The sequence below is a fragment of the Symphalangus syndactylus genome, chromosome 3 (assembly GCF_028878055.3).
Source record: "Symphalangus syndactylus isolate Jambi chromosome 3, NHGRI_mSymSyn1-v2.1_pri, whole genome shotgun sequence".
Classification (NCBI taxonomy): domain Eukaryota; kingdom Metazoa; phylum Chordata; class Mammalia; order Primates; family Hylobatidae; genus Symphalangus; species Symphalangus syndactylus.
In genome coordinates, this window is record NC_072425.2 from 7,116,073 (window position 1) to 7,135,073 (window position 19,001).

At 53.5% G+C, this 19,001-nt stretch overlaps 1 protein-coding gene across 17 annotated transcripts in view; it reads right to left on the bottom strand.

The window, feature by feature from the left end:
* The window catches only part of EHMT1 (euchromatic histone lysine methyltransferase 1), a 230,745-nt gene that overhangs the window by 117,607 nt on the left and 94,137 nt on the right, over positions 1–19,001 (bottom strand). For 10 of the 17 annotated variants that reach the window (XM_063636698.1, XM_063636694.1, XM_055270152.2 and 7 more), the window contains exons 2-3: positions 16,987–17,050; positions 10,098–10,654 (exon numbers count right to left, since the gene is read on the bottom strand). In XM_063636698.1, coding sequence (XP_063492768.1) covers positions 10,098–10,654; positions 16,987–17,050 — 621 coding nt within the window. The remainder of the gene's footprint in view (positions 1–10,097; positions 10,655–16,986; positions 17,051–19,001) is intronic. The other 7 variants (XM_063636700.1, XM_055270155.2, XM_063636696.1 and 4 more) reach the window with 1 other exon arrangement.

A 19,001-nucleotide genomic window follows, 5' to 3' on the forward strand; every position in this document is an offset into this window, starting at 1 on the left:
GTGAGTGTGAGAAGTCCGGGAGGGGGTGAGTGTGAGAAGTCCGGGAGGGGGTGAGTGTGAGAAGTCTGGGAGGGGGTGAGTGTGAGAAGTCTGGGAGGGGGTGAGTGTGAGAAGTCCGGGAGGGGGTGAGTGTGAGAAGTCCGGGAGGGGGTGAGTGTGAGAAGTCCGGGAGGGGGTGAGTGTGAGATGTCCGGGAGGGGGTGAGTGTGAGATGTCCGGGAGGGGGTGAGTGTGAGAAGTCCGGGAGGGGGTGAGTGTGAGAAGTCCGGGAGGGGGTGAGTGTGAGAAGTCCGGGAGGGGGTGAGTGTGAGAAGTCCGGGAGGGGGTGAGTGTGAGAAGTCCGGGAGGGGGTGAGTGTGAGAAGTCCGGGAGGGGGTGAGTGTGAGATGTCCGGGAGGGGGTGAGTGTGAGATGTCCGGGAGGGGGTGAGTGTGAGAAGTCCGGGAGGGGGTGAGTGAGAAGTCCGGGAGGGGGTGAGTGAGAAGTCCGGGAGGGGGTGAGTGTGAGAAGTCCGGGAGGGGGTGAGTGTGAGATGTCCGGGAGGGGGTGAGTGTGAGAAGTCCGGGAGGGGGTGAGTGTGAGAAGTCCGGGAGGGGGTGAGTGTGAGAAGTCCGGGAGGGGGTGAGTGTGAGATGTCCGGGAGGGGGTGAGTGTGAGATGTCCGGGAGGGGGTGAGTGTGAGAAGTCCGGGAGGGGGTGAGTGTGAGAAGTCCGGGAGGGGGTGAGTGTGAGAAGTCCGGGAGGGGGTGAGTGTGAGAAGTCCGGGAGGGGGTGAGTGTGAGAAGTCCGGGAGGGGGTGAGTGTGAGAAGTCCGGGAGGGGGTGAGTGTGAGAAGTCCGGGAGGGGGTGAGTGTGAGAAGTCCGGGAGGGGGTGAGTGTGAGAAGTCCGGGAGGGGGTGAGTGTGAGATGTCCGGGAGGGGGTGAGTGTGAGAAGTCCGGGAGGGGGTGAGTGTGAGAAGTCCGGGAGGGGGTGAGTGTGAGAAGTCCGGGAGGGGGTGAGTGTGAGAAGTCCGGGAGGGGGTGAGTGTGAGAAGTCCGGGAGGGGATGAGTGTGAGAAGTCCGGGAGGGGGTGAGTGTGAGAAGTCCGGGAGGGGGTGAGTGTGAGAAGTCTGGGAGGGGGTGAGTGTGAGAAGTCTGGGAGGGGGTGAGTGTGAGAAGTCTGGGAGGGGGTGAGTGTGAGAAGTCCGGGAGGGGGTGTGAGAAGTCTGGGAGGGGGTGAGTGTGAGAAGTCTGGGAGGGTGTGAGTGTGAGAAATCTGGGAGGGTGTGAGTGTGAGAAGTCCGGGAGGGGGTGAGTGTGAGAAGTCCGGGAGGGGGTGAGTGTGAGAAGTCTGGGGGGGTGAGTGTGAGAAGTCTGGGAGGGGATGAGTGTGAGAAGTCTGGGAGGGGGTGAGTGTGAGAAGTCCGGGAGGGGGTGAGTGTGAGAAGTCCGGGAGGGGGTGAGTGTGAGATGTCCGGGAGGGGGTGAGTGTGAGAAGTCCGGGAGGGGGTGAGTGTGAGAAGTCTGGGAGGGGGTGAGTGTGAGAAATCTGGGAGTGGGTGAGTGTGAGAAGTCTGGGAGGGGGTGAGTGTGAGATGTCTGGGAGGGGGTGAGTGTGAGAAGTCCGGGAGGGGGTGAGTGTGAGAAGTCTGGGAGGGGGTGAGTGTGAGAAATCTGGGAGGGGGTGAGTGTGAGAAGTCTAGGAGGGGGTGAGTGTGAGATGTCTGGGAGGGGGTGAGTGTGAGATGTCTGGGAGGGGGTGAGTGTGAGAAGTCCGGGAGGGGGTGAGTGTGAGATGTCCGGGAGGAGGTGAGTGTGAGAAGTCCGGGAGGGGGTGAGTGTGAGATGTCCGGGAGGGGGTGTGAGATGTCCGGGAGGGGGTGAGTGTGAGAAGTCCGGGAGGGGGTGAGTGTGAGAAGTCTGGGAGGGGGTGAGTGTGAGAAGTCCGGGAGGAGGTGAGTGTGAGAAGTCTGGGAGGGGTGAGTGTGAGAAGTCTGGGAGGGGGTGAGTGTGAGATGTCCGGGAGGAGGTGAGTGTGAGAAGTCTGGGAGGGGTGAATGTGAGAAGTCTGGGAGGGGGTGAGTGTGAGAAGTCCGGGAGGGGGTGAGTGTGAGAAATCTGGGAGGGGGTGAGTGTGAGAAGTCCGGGAGGAGGTGAGTGTGAGAAGTCTGGGAGGGGTGAGTGTGAGAAGTCTGGGAGGGGGTGAGTGTGAGAAGTCTGGGAGGGGTGAGTGTGAGAAGTCTGGGAGGGGGTGAGTGTGAGAAGTCTAGGAGAGGGTGCTCCCCATCAGCAGTCATAGGGATGCACATGCCGAAGCCTCGAGGAAACACCAGCACACCCAACAGAAGGGCCAAATAAAAAGTGGGTAAGAGCTAATGCTGGCGAGGACGCCAGCGAGGACGGGAGAAAGGCGACCGCTGCAACATCACTGGTGGGCGCGTGAAATGCTGCAGCCACTCTGGAGTATGGTTCCGCAATTTCCTCGTAAAACTAAACACCCAAAGGCCATACAAGCCAGTGATTATGCTCCTGTGTATTTGACCCACAGAAGTAAATCTTATGTCCAAAATGTGTACGTAAATGCTCAGAGCGGCTCTAAAGTAAAAATGCCCAGTGTCCTTCAGCAGGTGAGTGCCGATGTACAAGGCTGTCCACACCCCACAGAACACCAAGGCCTCAGCAGAGAACGGGACGGGCTAATGACGCAACTTGGATGGATCTTAAGAGAACTATGCTGAGTGACAAAAGCTACTCTCAAAAGGTTACATACACTCTAATTCCATTTATATAAAATCAGAAATAGGCCAGGCACGTTGGATCATGCCCATAATCCCAGCACTTTGGAATGCCAAGGAGGGCAGATCACTTGAGCTCAGGAACTCAAGACCAGCCTGGCCAACATGACAATATCCCTTGTCTACAAAAATACAAAAATCAGCCGGGCAGGGTGGTGCACATCTGTAAACCCAGCTATGCAGGAGGATGACTTCAGCCTAGGAGGTGGAGGTTGCAAAGAGCTGTGATCAGGCTACTGCAGTCCAGCCTGGGTGACAGAGTGAGCTCCTGTCTTTAAAAAAAAAAAAGAAGGAAAGAAATGACAAAATTTTAAAAATGGCATCTGCAGATGAGAGGCTGGCACAGGTTCAGGTCTGGTTGGTGGCTACACAGGGTGACGTCAGGGACTTTGGTGGAGGGGGGGGTTCCATATCTCGACTGTGCCCTGGCGTGAAGGGGGTTCGGCATCTCAACTGTGCCCTGGCGTGAAGGGGGTTCGGCATCTCGACTGTGCCCTGGCGTGGAGGGGGTTCGGCATCTCGAATGTGCCCTGGCGTGGAGGGGGTTCGGCATCTCGACTGTGCCCTGGCGTGGAGGGGGTTCGGCATCTCGCCTGTGTCCGAGAACCCCGCCTGTGTCCTGGCATGAAGGGGGTTCGGCATCTCGACTGTGCCCTGGCGTGGAGGGGGTTCGGCATCTCGACTGTGTCCTGGCGTGAAGGGGGTTCGGCATCTCGCCTGTGTCCTGGCGTGAAGGGGGTTCGGCATCTCGACTGTGTCCTGGCGTGAAGGGGGTTCGGCATCTCGACTGTGTCCTGGCGTGAAGGGGGTTCTGCATCTCGCCTGTGTCCTGGCGTGAAGGGGGTTCGGCATCTCGACTGTGCCCTGGTGTGAAGGGGGTTCGGCATCTCGACTGTGCCCTGGCGTGAAGGGGGTTCTGCATCTCGCCTGTGTCCTGGCGTGAAGGGGGTTCGGCATCTCGACTGTGTCCTGGCGTGAAGGGGGTTCGGCATCTCGACTGTGTCCTGGCGTGAAGGGGGTTCTGCATCTCGCCTGTGTCCTGGCGTGAAGGGGGTTCGGCATCTCGACTGTGCCCTGGTGTGAAGGGGGTTCTGCATCTCGACTGTGTCCTGGTGTGAAGGGGGTTCGGCATCTCGACTGTGCCCTGGTGTGAAGGGGGTTCTGCATCTCGACTGTGCCCTGGTGTGAAGGGGGTTCGGCATCTCGACTGTGCCCTGGGGTGAAGGGGGTTCTGCATCTCGCCTGTGTCCTGGCGTGAAGGGGGTTCGGCATCTCGACTGTGTCCTGGTGTGAAGGGGGTTCTGCATCTCGACTGTGTCCTGGTGTGGAGGGGGTTCTGCATCTCGACTGTGCCCTGGTGTGAAGGGGGTTCTGCATCTCTACTGTGCCCTGGTGTGAAGGGGGTTCTGCATCTCGACTGTGCCCTGGTGTGAAGGGGGTTCGGCATCTCGACTGTGCCCTGGTGTGGAGGGGGTTCGGCATCTCGACTGTGCCCTGGTGTGGAGGGGGTTCGGCATCTCGACTGTCCTGGTGTGAAGGGGGTTCTGCATCTTGACTGTGCCCTGGCGTGAAGGGGGTTCCATATCTCGACTGTGCCCTGGTGTGAAGGGGATTCGGCATCTCGACTGTGCCCTGGCGTGAAGGGGGTTCGGCATCTCGACTGTGCCCTGGTGTGAAGGGGGTTCGGCATCTCGACTGTGCCCTGGTGTGGAGGGGGTTCGGCATCTCGACTGTGCCCTGGCGTGGAGGGGGTTCTGCATCTCGACTGTGTCCTGGCGTGAAGGGGGTTCTGCATCTCGACTGTGCCCTGGCGTGGAGGGGGTTCGGCATCTCGACTGTGCCCTGGCGTGGAGGGGGTTCGGCATCTCGACTGTGTCCTGGCGTGGAGGGGGTTCGGCATCTCGCCTGTGTCCTGGCGTGAAGGGGGTTCGGCATCTCGACTGTGTCCTGGCGTGAAGGGGGTTCGGCATCTCGACTGTGTCCTGGCGTGAAGGGGGTTCGGCATCTCGCCTGTGTCCTGGCGTGAAGGGGGTTCTGCATCTCGACTGTGCCCTGGTGTGAAGGGGGTTCTGCATCTCGACTGTGTCCTGGTGTGAAGGGGGTTCGGCATCTCGACTGTGCCCTGGTGTGAAGGGGGTTCTGCATCTCGACTGTGCCCTGGCGTGAAGGGGGTTCGGCATCTCGACTGTGCCCTGGCGTGAAGGGGGTTCTGCATCTCGACTGTGCCCTGGCGTGAAGGGGGTTCGGCATCTCGACTGTGTCCTGGTGTGAAGGGGGTTCTGCATCTCGACTGTGTCCTGGTGTGGAGGGGGTTCGGCATCTCGACTGTCCTGGTGTGGAGGGGGTTCTGCATCTCGACTGTGCCCTGGTGTGAAGGGGGTTCTGCATCTCGACTGTGCCCTGGTGTGAAGGGGGTTCTGCATCTCGACTGTGCCCTGGTGTGAAGGGGGTTCTGCATCTCGACTGTGCCCTGGTGTGAAGGGGGTTCGGCATCTCGACTGTGCCCTGGTGTGGAGGGGGTTCGGCATCTCGACTGTCCTGGTGTGAAGGGGGTTCTGCATCTTGACTGTGCCCTGGCGTGAAGGGGGTTCCATATCTCGACTGTGCCCTGGTGTGAAGGGGATTCGGCATCTCGACTGTGCCCTGGCGTGAAGGGGGTTCGGCATCTCGACTGTGCCCTGGTGTGAAGGGGGTTCGGCATCTCGACTGTGTCCTGGTGTGGAGGGGGTTCGGCATCTCGACTGTGTCCTGGCGTGGAGGGGGTTCGGCATCTCGACTGTGCCCTGGCGTGAAGGGGGTTCGGCATCTCGACTGTGCCCTGGCGTGAAGGGGGTTCGGCATCTCGACTGTGTCCTGGCGTGAAGGGGGTTCTGCATCTCGCCTGTGTCCTGGCGTGAAGGGGGTTCGGCATCTCGACTGTGCCCTGGTGTGGAGGGGGTTCCACATCTCAACTGTGCCCTGGTGTGGAGGGGGTTCGGCATCTCGACTGTGTCCTGGTGTGAAGGGGGTTCTGCATCTCGACTGTGCCCTGGTGTGAAGGGGGTTCTGCATCTCGACTGTGTCCTGGTGTGAAGGGGGTTCTGCATCTCGACTGTGTCCTGGTGTGGAGGGGGTTCAGCATCTCGACTGTGCCCTGGTGTGGAGGGGGTTCGGCATCTCGACTGTCCTGGTGTGGAGGGGGTTCGGCATCTAGACTGTGCCCTGGTGTGGAGGGGGTTCGGCATCTAGACTGTGCCCTGGTGTGGAGGGGGTTCGGCATCTCGACTGTGCCCTGGTGTGGAGGGGGTTCGGCATCTCGACTGTCCTGGTGTGAAGGGGGTTCGGCATCTAGACTGTGCCCTGGTGTGGAGGGGGTTCGGCATCTCGACTGTGTCCTGGTGTGGAGGGGGTTCAGCATCTCGACTGTGCCCTGGCGTGGAGGGGGTTCGGCATCTCGACTGTCCTGGTGTGGAGGGGGTTCGGCATCTAGACTGTGCCCTGGTGTGGAGGGGGTTCGGCATCTCGACTGTGCCCTGGCGTGGAGGGGGTTCTGCATCTCGACTGTGTCCTGGCGTGGAGGGGGTTCTGCATCTCGCCTGTGTCCCAGAACCCCGCCTGTGTCCTGGCATGAAGGGGGTTCGGCATCTCGACTGTGTCCTGGCGTGAAGGGGGTTCGGCATCTCGACTGTGCCCTGGTGTGAAGGGGGTTCTGCATCTCGACTGTGTCCTGGTGTGAAGGGGGTTCGGCATCTCGACTGTGCCCTGGTGTGAAGGGGGTTCTGCATCTCGACTGTGCCCTGGTGTGAAGGGGGTTCTGCATCTCGACTGTGCCCTGGTGTGAAGGGGGTTCTGCATCTCGACTGTGTCCTGGTGTGAAGGGGGTTCGGCATCTCGACTGTGCCCTGGTGTGAAGGGGGTTCTGCATCTCGACTGTGCCCTGGTGTGAAGGGGGTTCGGCATCTCGACTGTGCCCTGGTGTGGAGGGGGTTCGGCATCTCGACTGTCCTGGTGTGAAGGGGGTTCGGCATCTCGACTGTCCTGGTGTGAAGGGGGTTCGGCATCTAGACTGTGCCCTGGTGTGAAGGGGGTTCGGCATCTCGACTGTGCCCTGGTGTGGAGGGGGTTCGGCATCTCGACTGTCCTGGTGTGAAGGGGGTTCTGCATCTTGACTGTGCCCTGGCGTGAAGGGGGTTCCCTATCTCGACTGTGCCCTGGTGTGAAGGGGGTTCTGCATCTCGACTGTGCCCTGGCGTGAAGGGGGTTCGGCATCTCGACTGTGCCCTGGTGTGAAGGGGGTTCGGCATCTCGACTGTGCTCTGGTGTGGAGGGGGTTTGGCATCTCGACTGTGGTGGTGTTTCCACACATCCACACACGGTAAACTGCACACAGGTGATAGTGAAACTGAGTAAGCCCCACAGACTTTACCAATGTCAGTGTCCTGGGTCTGACATTGTCCTCTAGTTATCAAAGACATCACCACTGAGGGAAGCTTGGTGAAAGGTTTTTTTGCAGTTTCCTGTGACAGTGTAATTATTTTTAAGATTTTCTAAAGCTTTGCCATGTACAGAAGAATACTGCAAAAGGTTGAAGTCAGGTCACGCTGGCCAGCTTGGGAGTGGAGAAGCCCCGGGGCTGGGGTAGTTGTCCGCACCATGAGGCGCCCGCCCTAACTGTCCTAGGAGAGGACGCAACACCCGGCAGCTGTGGGCCCCTGAGGAGCCGGCAGTCCAGCCCCACAGCACACCCACCACCCGCTGAGGAGCCGGCAGTCCAGCCCCACAGCGCGCCCACTGTGGTCACTGCAGACAGGCCACAGAGAACGCGCACACCACTCACAGTCAGGCTGAGACACTACGACAGAAACAAAGGTGGAGACACCCTGGGGGGGGGGGAGGGGAAGCTAAATCTGAGAGGAAAAAAAAACACAAACGGGGTGTCAAGTCCAAGAGAACCCCGACTTGAGGAATCAGAATTTACAACAGAGATTATAGAATAATTATAATCACCATCTTTTGAAAGATAACGCAAGATAGAATTCAGTATTTTTTAAATTAAAAGAACTAATCAGGCCGGGCGTGGTGGCTCACACCATAATCCCAGCACTCTGGGAGGCCGAGGCGCATGGATCACCTGAGGTCAGGAGTTCAAGAACAGCCTGGCCAACATGGTGAAACCTCATCTCTACTAAAAATACAAAAATTAGCCAGGTGTGGTGGCAGGCGCCTGTAGTCCCAGCTACTTGGGAGGCTGAGGCAGGAGAATCACTTAAACCTGGGAGGCAAGGGTTATAGTGAGCTGAGATCGCACCACTGCATGGTGCATCCAACCTGGGTGACAGAGCAAGACTCCGTCTCAAAAAAAAAAAAAAAAAGAGAGAGAACTAATCAGAGATACTGGGCATGAAAAAAATTTATGTCAAAATAAAGTATATCAATATATGGGATGAACAGCGAAAAGGAGAAGGGCTGAGGAACCAGTCAGGAAGCTGGAAACAGACAGAGAGCTGCCCAGGGGGACAGAAGAGCCGGCCATTTAACAGGAGCTCCACGGGAAGAAAACGGAAGAAAAATCATACAGCACATCCTTCTGGAGCTGAAGACACAAATCCTCCAACTGACAGGGCTGTGAAGCCCTAAACAGTGGCTGAGAGGAAAGAGCAAATGATCTACAAACAAAGGACAAGAAAGTGCTGTCAGAACGTTCACTAGCAATGTCAGAGAGAAAATTCCATGGGAATGTGATCACAAACCTAGAACTTATACCCAAATTCACACCAAACTGAGTGAGCACATTAAAAGCACCGTGAACACTTTGAAAATCCGTATCATGTATGCACCACGTAAGATCTGGTGATCAATCCAACACAGTGTGTGTGAGAAGCATGCATGCCCTGTGTGTGAAAATCAGCATGGTGTGTGTGAGGGGCAGGGGCGACCTGTGTGTGAAAATCAGCAGAGTGTGTGTGAGGGGCAGGTACGCCCTGTGTGTGAAAATCATCAGAGTGTGTGTGAGGGGCAGGTACGCCCTGTGTGTGAAAATCAGCACGGGGTGTGTGGGGGCAGGGGCGGCCTGTGTGTGAAAATCATCACAGTGCATTTGAGGGGCAGGTGTGCCCTGTGTGAAAATCACAGTGTGTGTGACGGGCAAGCGTGCCCTGTGTGAAAATCAGCACACTGTGTGTGAAAATCACGGTGCGTGTGAGGAGCAGGTGCACCCTGTGTGTGAAAATCAGCATGGTGTTTGTGAGGGGCGAGTGTGCCCTGTGTGTGAAAATCATCACGGTGTGTGTGAGGGGCAGGCGCGCCCTCTGTGAAAATCAGCATGGTGTGTGTGAGGGGCGAGTGTGCCCTGTGTGTGAAAATCACGATGTGTGTTAGGGGCGAGCGTGCCCTGTGTGTGAAAATCAGCACACTGTGTGTGAAAATCATCACGATGCATGTGACGGGCATGCATGCCCTGTGTGTGAAAATCGTCACGGTGCATGTGACGGGCATGCATGCCCTGTGTGTGAAAATCGTCACGGTGCGTGTGAGGGGCGGGCGCGCCCTGTGTGTGACACGCTCAGGATTCAAGACTCATTCTGCTCTCAAGGTAAGGCTGAGCTCAGCAACTCAGGGTTGGGAGGGAGACCTCAGCATGTCTCCAGGTGACCCTTTGCCCCTCACTTCTGTCACATTCTGGCCCTAACCAAGTTCATTTCTATTCACTTCTCAATGAAACAGGATCAGGGCTGAGTCTTCCCTAGCTGGAGTGAAAGCCCCAAAGTCCAAAGCAGAAGAGGCAGTGGCTTCCTGGAAAGGATCTGACACACTTTTCTACAGAGGGCAACAGAATCATGTGAGAAGAGAAAGCGCAAGAAGGAAGCGAGGCGTCACCTGGCATCACTCAGCTTTGTCACTCACGCACAAGGCATTGGCATCATCTCCTCTTTTTTTTTTTTGAGACAGGGTCTCACTCTGCTGCCCAAGCTGGAGTGCAGTCCACCTCCCGGGCTCAAGCAATCCTCCCACCTCACACTCCTGAGTAGCTGGCACTACAGGTGCACACCACTATGCCCAGTTAATTTTTGCATTTTTTACAAAATTTTGCATTTCAGTTTCGCCATGCTGCCCAGGCTGGTCTCAAACTCCTGGGCTCAAGCAATCCACCCACCTCAGCCTCCCAAAGTGCTGGGATAATGGCCGTAAGCCACTGCACCCAGCCCTCTCCTAGCTCCTCATAGGCCCTGTCGGATAACCACTGACACTTACTGGCTTCTCCTCAATGCACCAAAGTCCATTTGCCGTTATTAAAACAAAAGAGATGGGAAAAAAGAAACAGCAAGAGAAGACACAAAATTACCAGACCCACGACGGACTTCGGCATGGTCTTGCGTGCCCTGTGGACCTTGACGTCAACGCCAGGGGCCGGGAGCTTCCTGTCCTCTGTGTCAGCACTCCCCTCCCCAAGGGTGGCTGGTGGGGCGGCTGGCGTCTGGGGAAAAGCGCTTGGAGTCCTGCCTTTGCCAGCCCCTCCAGGAAGGGTTTTTGCAGCATGGCCAGGCAGCGAAGAGGCCAGAGTGCTGGTAGTCCTCAAGGGCTGCGCCTGCAGGGCTGGCTTATTTAAGATGTATCCATTGCTGCCAATGACAGAAGTCTGCACAAAGTCATCAGCAGTGACGTGGTTTTGCTTCCCCGCTTCTGAGTCTCTTTCTGAAACCCCGTTTTCCGCTATCCGGGTTAGTGTGTTGGTGCCATCCTGGGGGTTGACCCTTGCGCTGTCCTGAGTGTGCTTTGCAGCATTTGCATGACTGCTGGCATCGCTGTTTTCACAAGACCCATTGGTCTCACCGTCCACAGCCATGTGGGCCTCTCCTGCCTGTTTCTCTGCTGAGCCTTCATCGGCAGCCATAGGTGTCTCTGCCAACAGAGGAGAAAGGAGCGTCACTGACTGCAGGCCGCGTTCTCCATGGCACCACCACCACCACAATTTCCTTCCCCACCATGACACCACCACAATTTCCTTCCCCACCATGACACCACCACAATTTCCTCCCCCACCATGACACCACAATTTCCTCCCCCCATGACACCACAATTTCCTCCCCCCACGACACCACAATTTCATCCCCCACCATGACACCAACATGATTTCCTCCCCCTATGACACCACCACAATTTCATCCCCCACCATAACACCAACATGATTTCCTCCCAACATGACACCACCACAATTTCCTCCCCCACTACGACACCACCACAATTTCCTCCCCCACCATGACACCACCACAATTTCCTCCCCCACCATGACACCACCACAATTTCCTCCCCCACTATGACACCACCACAATTTCCTCCCCCCACCATGGCACCAACACAATTTCCTTCCCCCACCATGACATCAACACAATTTCCTCCCCCCACGACACCAACACAATTTCCTTCCCCCACTATGACACCACCACAATTTCCTCCCCCACTATGACACCACCACAATTTCCTCTCCCACCATGACACCACCACAATTTCCTCCCCCCACCATGACACCACCACAATTTCCTCCCCCTACCATGGCACCAACACAATTTCCTCCCCCACCATGACACCACCACAATTTCCTCCCACCATGACACCACCACAATTTCCTTCCCCCCACCATGACACCACCACAATTTCCTTCCCCCCACCATGACACCACCACAATTTCCTTCCCCCCACCATGGCACCAACACAATTTCCTCCCCCCACCATGATACCACCACAAAACCAACACAATTTCCTCCCCACATGACACCACCACCAACACAATTTCTTTGACTGGCTTACATAAAACTCTCTACAGAAAATTATTTTGTTTCATATGCAAACCAGCATTTCAGTTCAAACATATTAAATGTAAGCATTTCTTATGCATCAACTTTGAACGTTAGTTGGTTAAGTTTGGGGAATCACTGCTATAATAAAACATGGAGTGTTATTTGGAGATAGAAAACAAGGCTTCAGAAGAGGCTTCACAAGAACTAACAGAGAAAATGGGTCAGAAGAAGGGCTTACACTTGGAGCAGGTCCGTGGTCTGCTCTCTACTCCCTACAGAAGCTCACTCTCCAATGACAACCCCAGAAATCATATCCAGGGCAGTCAAGAAGGAGACACTATTTTACATCACGAGATTGACACACACACTCATTCAGGACAGGCTGAGGCAGGACGCCTGCGATGGCATCGCTGGGTGCACACAGAGCTTCAGTCAAGCCTGAGATGCCACCGCCCAGTGCCCTCCTTCCTGGCTCTGTTCTTCCTGGTGCTTATCACCTCGAACACAACAGACCTGATCATCTGTCATGCTGGCCGTCTGTCCTTCCACCCGAGGATGTTAAGTCCTATAAGCGCAAATGCTCTGTTTACCAGTGTACCCTGGGCACATGAACAAGACCTGGCACCTAATGTGTGTGTTATGAATAAACAACTATGTTTAAAAAACCCCTGGCAAAACAGAGTAAGTGGAAACTTCCTTATACCAAATCCTGCAGATGTATATACAAATGCTAAATTAATTGCATATAAGATCTATTAACACTACCAGTGTCTGACATAAAAAGGCAGTGCAGGTGACACCTAAGGGAAAAAAGAATGTGAGGGGCAAACTGTTCCCACCTGCATCTGACACAATCATTTACTTAAAAACAGACTCAATTTGCAACTAAAACATAAGAGTACAACCAGACTGCTGAATTTGAAATCATGTTACAAAATCAAAGACATTTATTTATATCAACATTACCTAGAAAATGTAAGAAAAAAAAGTATCATTCACAGGAGGGAAAACTACAAAGGGTATTAGGAAATTTGCCAAGATTACTCAAGGCCAATGTGTTGAAAAAAAAAAGTTAAATAGAAGGCATTTCATGCTCCTAAATGGATGACATTACAAAGCTGTCAAGTCCCCTCAAATTGAATCTATACGCTGGGTGTGGTGGCTCATGCCTGTAATCCCAGCACTTCGGGAGGCCAAGGAGGCACGATCGCTTGAACCCAGGAGTTCACGACCCACCTGGGCAACATAGTGAGACTCTGTACCAAAAATAAAAAAATTAGCCAGGCATGGAGGTGCACACTTGTAGTCCCAGATACTTAGGAGGCTGTGGCAGGAGGATCGCTTGAGCCCAGGAGGTCAAGGCTTCAGTGAGCTATGATTGCACGACTCCACTCCAGCCCGGGTGACAGGTCTCATTAAAAAAAAAAAAAAAAATATGAGCAAACTGAATCCAGCTCCACACCCCCCAGCAACAAAAATAAATTGGTGATGAGGATTAAACACCATGAACAAGTGGGATTTAACCCTAGAAATGCAAAGTTGGCTTAATAGCTAAAAATGAATTAATATGCCAAATATCAATAGAACAAAATAAAGGACAAAACCACACAAGCATCTCATTAGACAGGAAAAAATGAACACCACTTCATGGTCAAAACACTTAGCAAATGGTGGCCGGGCACGGTGGCTCACGCTTGTAATCCCAGCACTTTGGGAGGCCGAGGCGGGCAGATCACGAGGTCGGGAGATCAAGACCACGGTGAAACCCCGTCTCCACTAAAAATACAAAAAAAAAAAAAAAAAATTAGCCGGGCGTGGTGGCGGGCGCCTGTAGTCCCAGCTACTCGGAGAGGCTGAGGCAGGAGAATGGCGTGAACCCAGGAGGCGGAGCTTGCAGTGAGCCGAGATTGCGCCACTGCACTCCAGCCTGGGCGACAGAGCAAGACTCCATCTCAAAAAAAAAAAAAAAAACACTTAGCAAATGGTTTGCTAAGAAAAGAAAACTTCCTCAATCTGACATAGGGCATCTATGAAAAACTACAGCTAACATCACACTTAAAGGTGAAACCCGGGAAGCTCTCTCCCTAAGATCAGAAACCAGACAAGGATGTCCAGTCTTGCCACTTCTATTCAACCCTGTACTGGAGATTCGAAGTAGGGCCGTAAGGAAGAAACAGAAATAAAAAGAATGTAGACTGGAATGGAAGAAACCAAATGAGCCCTAAGGATGACACAAGCTTTAATACAGAAATTCCCAAGGAAGTTTAAATCATTAGAAATAATAAACGAGTTTAGCAAGGTTAAAGGATATAAGATAAATATGCAAAAATCAATTTTTTTTTACTTTTTTAATTTTTTGAGATGGAGTCTCACTCTGTCACCCAGGCTGGAGTGCAATAGCGTGATCTCTGCCCACCGCAACCTTCGCCTCCTGGGTTCAAGTGATTCTTCTGCCTCAGCCTCATGAGTAGCTGGGATTATAGGCGCGAGCCACCACGTCCAGCTAATTTTTTTATTTTTAGTAGAGATGGGGTTTCACCACATTGGCCAGGCTGCTCTTAAACTCCTGACCTCAGTTGATCCGCCCACCTTGGCCTCCCAAAGTGCTGGGATTACAGGCATGAGCCACTGTACCCAGCCAATCAATTGTATTTCTATTCAGTATCAATGATCAAAATGAAAAAGAATTTTTAAAACAATTCTATTTAAAATAGCGTCAAAAAATATAATACTTAGGGGCTAGGCACAGTGGTTCACACCTGTAATCCCAGCACTTTGGGAGGCCGAAGAGAGCAGACCACTTGAGCCCAGGAGTTCAAGACTAGCCTGGGCAACAAAGGAAGACAGTGCCTCTAAAAAAAAGAAAAAGAAAGAAAAAAAAAAAGGCCAGGCACGGTGGCTCACGCCTGTAATCCCAGCACTTTGGGAGGCCGAGGTGGGTGGATCATAAGGTCAGCAGATGGAGACCATCCTGGCTAACACGGTGAAACCCCGTCTCTATTAAAAATACAAAAAAAATTAGCCGGGCCTGGTGGCGGGCGCCTATAAGTCCCAGCTACTCGGGAGGCTGAGGCAGAAGTACGGCCTGAACCCGGGAGGCAGAGCTTGCAGTGAGCCAAGACTGTGCCACTGCACTCTAGCCCAGGCAACAGAGCGAGACTCCATCTCAAAAAAAAAAAAAACAAAAAACAATTAGCGTGGTGTGGTGGCTCATACCTGTGGTCCCAGCTACTTGGGAGGCTGAGGTGGTAGGATTGCCTGAGCCCAGGGAGATGGAGGCTAGAGCAAGCCATGATCACACTCCAGCCTGGATTACAGAGGGAGACCCTGTCTAAAGGAAAGAAAATCTTACAATAAACCCTCACATTTGAAGCCAACTGATTTTCAATGAGGGTGCAAGAACAATTCAATGGCGGAAGAAAGGTCTTTTTCATAAATGTCGCTGGAACAACTGATTATCAACTTGCGAAAGAATAAATGGGGACCCCTACTTCAAACCATATACAAAAATTAACTCAAAATTGATCAAAAACCTAAATAAAAGAGATAAAACTATAAAACTCCAAGAAGAAAAAACAAATGTAAATGTTTGTGACCTTCTATTAAGTAATGGTAAGTTCTTAGGTGTTAGACCAGAAGCACCAGCAACTAAAAGGAGAAAAAAAAACAGGTAAGTCGAACTTCATCAAAATTAAAAACATTTATACTTCAAAGGACACCATCGAGAAAGGGGAAAGACAAGCCACAGACTGGAAGAAAATATTTGCAAATCCCATGGCTGATAAGGGACTTCTGCTTATATAAAGAACTCTGAAAACTCAACAATAAAAATCAATCCAGTTTGCAATCACAGGAGAAGAGATGTTCTCCAAAGAAGATCTAAAGATGGCCAATAAGCACACGAAATGATGCTCGACATCACTGGCCGTCAGGAAAATGCAAACCAAAACCACAATGAGATGCCACTTCCCACCCGCCAGGACAGCCACAGACACTAAGAAATGGTGGCGAGGACGTGGAGAACCTAGAACCCTCTGCAACTGCTGCAGGGAAAGCAAGATGGGGCAGCCACCGTGGGGGTCCAGCAGCTCCCCCAGGGTGGACAGGCCGTGGCTCAGCGGCAGTGCATAAGGGAACAGGGCACAGGTGAAGCCTAAAGGGTAATGGAATAACCTGGTGCTTGTGGCATCTGGTGTCACGTAAAAAACAAGTTCCACTAGGAAGGTCAAAGGAGGGGTAACCAGAGAGAGAAGGGGGAAGAGCCGGAGGGCACTGGAGCCAACATTAGAAACAGTTCAAAGACACAGAAAGGACGGCAACAGAAAGGGGCCAAAGAACAGGAAGAAAACACCCCGTCAGGCTGTAGGAGGTGGATGGCGCAGGAGGTGGGGGCAACCCTGGAGGGCCGGCTGGGGGTAGCGGCAGAGGCGGGCAGCAGTCACCACAGTGCACAGCCAGTGGGTGGACGAGCACCCATAGGCACCGCGAGGCCACCTAGGGTGAAAGGAGGACACGGCAGGGGCCACAGCCCACAGTCCATGAGGGGCCAGGCCTTGCACGCTGTCTGGAGAGGAGCAGGCTCCAGCTGGGAGAGCCTTAGGCAAGTCCCGTGTCTGAGCTGCTCCCACGGCCGCCAGCCTTATGGGTCCAGCCAGAACACTGCTCTCCCTTCACTGTGGAGCACAGCACAGCTCGTCTGGCGCCACCTGCCCTCATTTCCTGGGGGTGCTCTTGGTGGTGCAGGCTCTACAAGAACATCCGAACCCTGAACTCATGTGTGCGCCACGCCTTACAGAGGGGTGCAGCCCCGCCGACTCCCCTCGCCCCAACTCCCCTCGCCCTGCCTCTCTGCAGACACTTGCTTCCATACTGCTCCCTCCACCTCCTGGTAACCACTGCTGTTCTCCAAGTCTCTGCCATAAAATTGGAGTCATGCAGCTTGTGGCCCTTTGGGTCTGGCCTCCTTCACTTAACAAACCGTACAAAAGCTTCATCCATGGTGCGGCGTCAGTGATGCTGTGTGCTCTTCTGGGCTGCTGACCGCTGTCCCACCGTGTGGATGCACCACAATCTGTTTATCCAGTTCCTTATCAACTGAGGACACTGGAGTGTCTCCGGTTTTCGGTGACGTGAACAATGCTGCTATAAACATTTGTGTGGCCACTCACTTTTAATTTTCTGGGTGTACTTTAAGACAAGGATATGCAGGATTTTTGCTTTTCATACTTTGACAAATGTGTTCCTTCTCTGGCAGGGCTTTTGTGTGTGTCTGTGCAACTGTGTCTATTTAGCAATGGGATAGATTAGAAACTATACCATAAACCTAGGTAAAGCAAAGAAAGTCAGAAGACGGGGACAAATAAGAGAGGAAGAGCAGCAGGTTTTCTAGTCTGGAGGGAGGCGCTGCTCCTGTCCCTCGGTGCACACCGCCCTCACCTTCTCCCAGCAGCTCGGTTTTCACACAGCAATCCTGCTGAGGCTCCCCCCTCGCCGGAACTGCCTGTTAGAGAGAAACAACAGCCGTCAGCCGGGTTCAGTGGGAGGCCGCTTTTCCAAATGGACATCATTTGGAAAAAGTCAAAAAATCGTAGTTACAACATTCACCATGAGCTGCTGGACAGTCAGATTGACTGCTGCCAGCTGGTTACAGTCGCCTCCAGGAGAAGAACTGGCATTCAGAACACAGTCCAAGGAAACTTCTCCTGTGTTTCTATTTTTGGAGATTGTTTCTTAACAATAAGAACGCATTCATGTATTATTTATACAATTAGATATCTGAAATCTTTTGGCTCTGTTACAGGAGTGTTACAATTTATTTCAAAATGCATTCTGCTGCTGACAATAATTCATATATTTCAAATGTCCAACCTCCTACAAAAAATTATAGAAATAGATAAATCAAGAAAATTCAGTAAGAAACTTAAATCACTAAATGTTTGAGATTAAGCATCTATTACGTAGAGGTATATATTATACAAGGCCTCTTAAAAAATTTTTTTTTGTTGAGACAGAGTTCACTCTCTCGCCCAGGCTGGAGTACAGTGGAGCGATCTCGGCTCACTGCAACCTCTGCTTCCACAGTTCAAGCGATTCTCAGGCCTCACCCACCTGAGTAGCTGGGACTACAGATGCACGCCACCACGCCCAGCTGATTTTTGTGTTTTCAGTAGAGATGGGGGTTTCGCCATGTTGGCCAGGCTGGTCTCAAACTCCTGGCCTCAAGTGATCCACCCGCCTCAGCCTCACAAAGTGCTGGGATTAGAGGTGTGAGCCACTGCGCTTGGGTGGCACTTGGACATAATTTTTTTTTTTTTTACACAAAAATCCTTGCCTTCAAGAAGCTTAGAGTCTGGTTGGAGAAGTGAACATAAACACATAAAACACTCCTAGCCAGGCCTCTCCCGATGCAGCAGCAGGACCATGGAGTCCATGAGGAGGCAGCAGGGAGTCTGCACATGCCCCACCCACAGCTGGGGGCCGGGGAAGAGGGCTGCTGACCACTCTGGGCAGTTGGAGACGCCAGACTGCAAGTGGGAACTGTCAGGCTGACACCCAAGCCTGGTGATGTGATGCTGGAGAAAGCCCTCTGGTGAGGCCACTGGAAGCTGGAAGTGGGCAGGAAGCCTCAGGGTCAGAGTGATAAAATAGGAACTGAGGGAGGCACACTTGGTGCTCCGAGTCCACGACCAGAAGAGGAGAGGCACAGACCTGCCCGAGGTCACTAGGAGCGACCAGTCAGACAGCTGCAGGAGGCCAGCCACGCCCTGATTCCATCTTTAATTATCAACAGGTAAAAAGTATAAGAGGCTGCAAAAACCTGGGTGTCCAGCGTCTGGATGAGAAAACATGTCAACAACGGGGCCTCTCAACAGACCCCTCCTCCCCACAAAGCAGACGCCAGGCCAGCCCCTACCCGAGCCCGGGTGTGGCTACTGCTTTCCAGAGCTCACATCCATATGGCCTGGCTGCCTTCTGGACTGACTTGGTAACACCGGACCTAACTGCATCACCCTCCCCAGGAGCTGGTCTTAGCAACTGTGCACAGCCCACCCCATCGTGGTAAGGCAGGAGGGCCCAGGTATCCATCTCCCACTGCCAAGCCAGGGCCAGCAGCCCAGCTGCTCATGCCAGCCCTCGAACATGCAGAGCACGCTACCTTTCCTGGTCCATCACAGCTGTACGCCAGCCAGCTCAGCCTGCACCATCACAGCTGTACGCCAGCCAGCTCAGCCTGCACCCTTCACATCTACCCCCCAACAGGAGCTCTCCGGTGTCCCTGCAATCCTTCCAGGAGTCCAGGAGGTCAAAACTATTTTCATGATAATACTAGGACCTCAATTACCTTTTTCACTGTGCTGATATTTGCACAGATGGTGCCCAAGCGATGGTGTCAGCCCCTTAGAATCAACCAGGTCAGGACACCGAAGTGTACTCCAGCAACTGAACTCTTG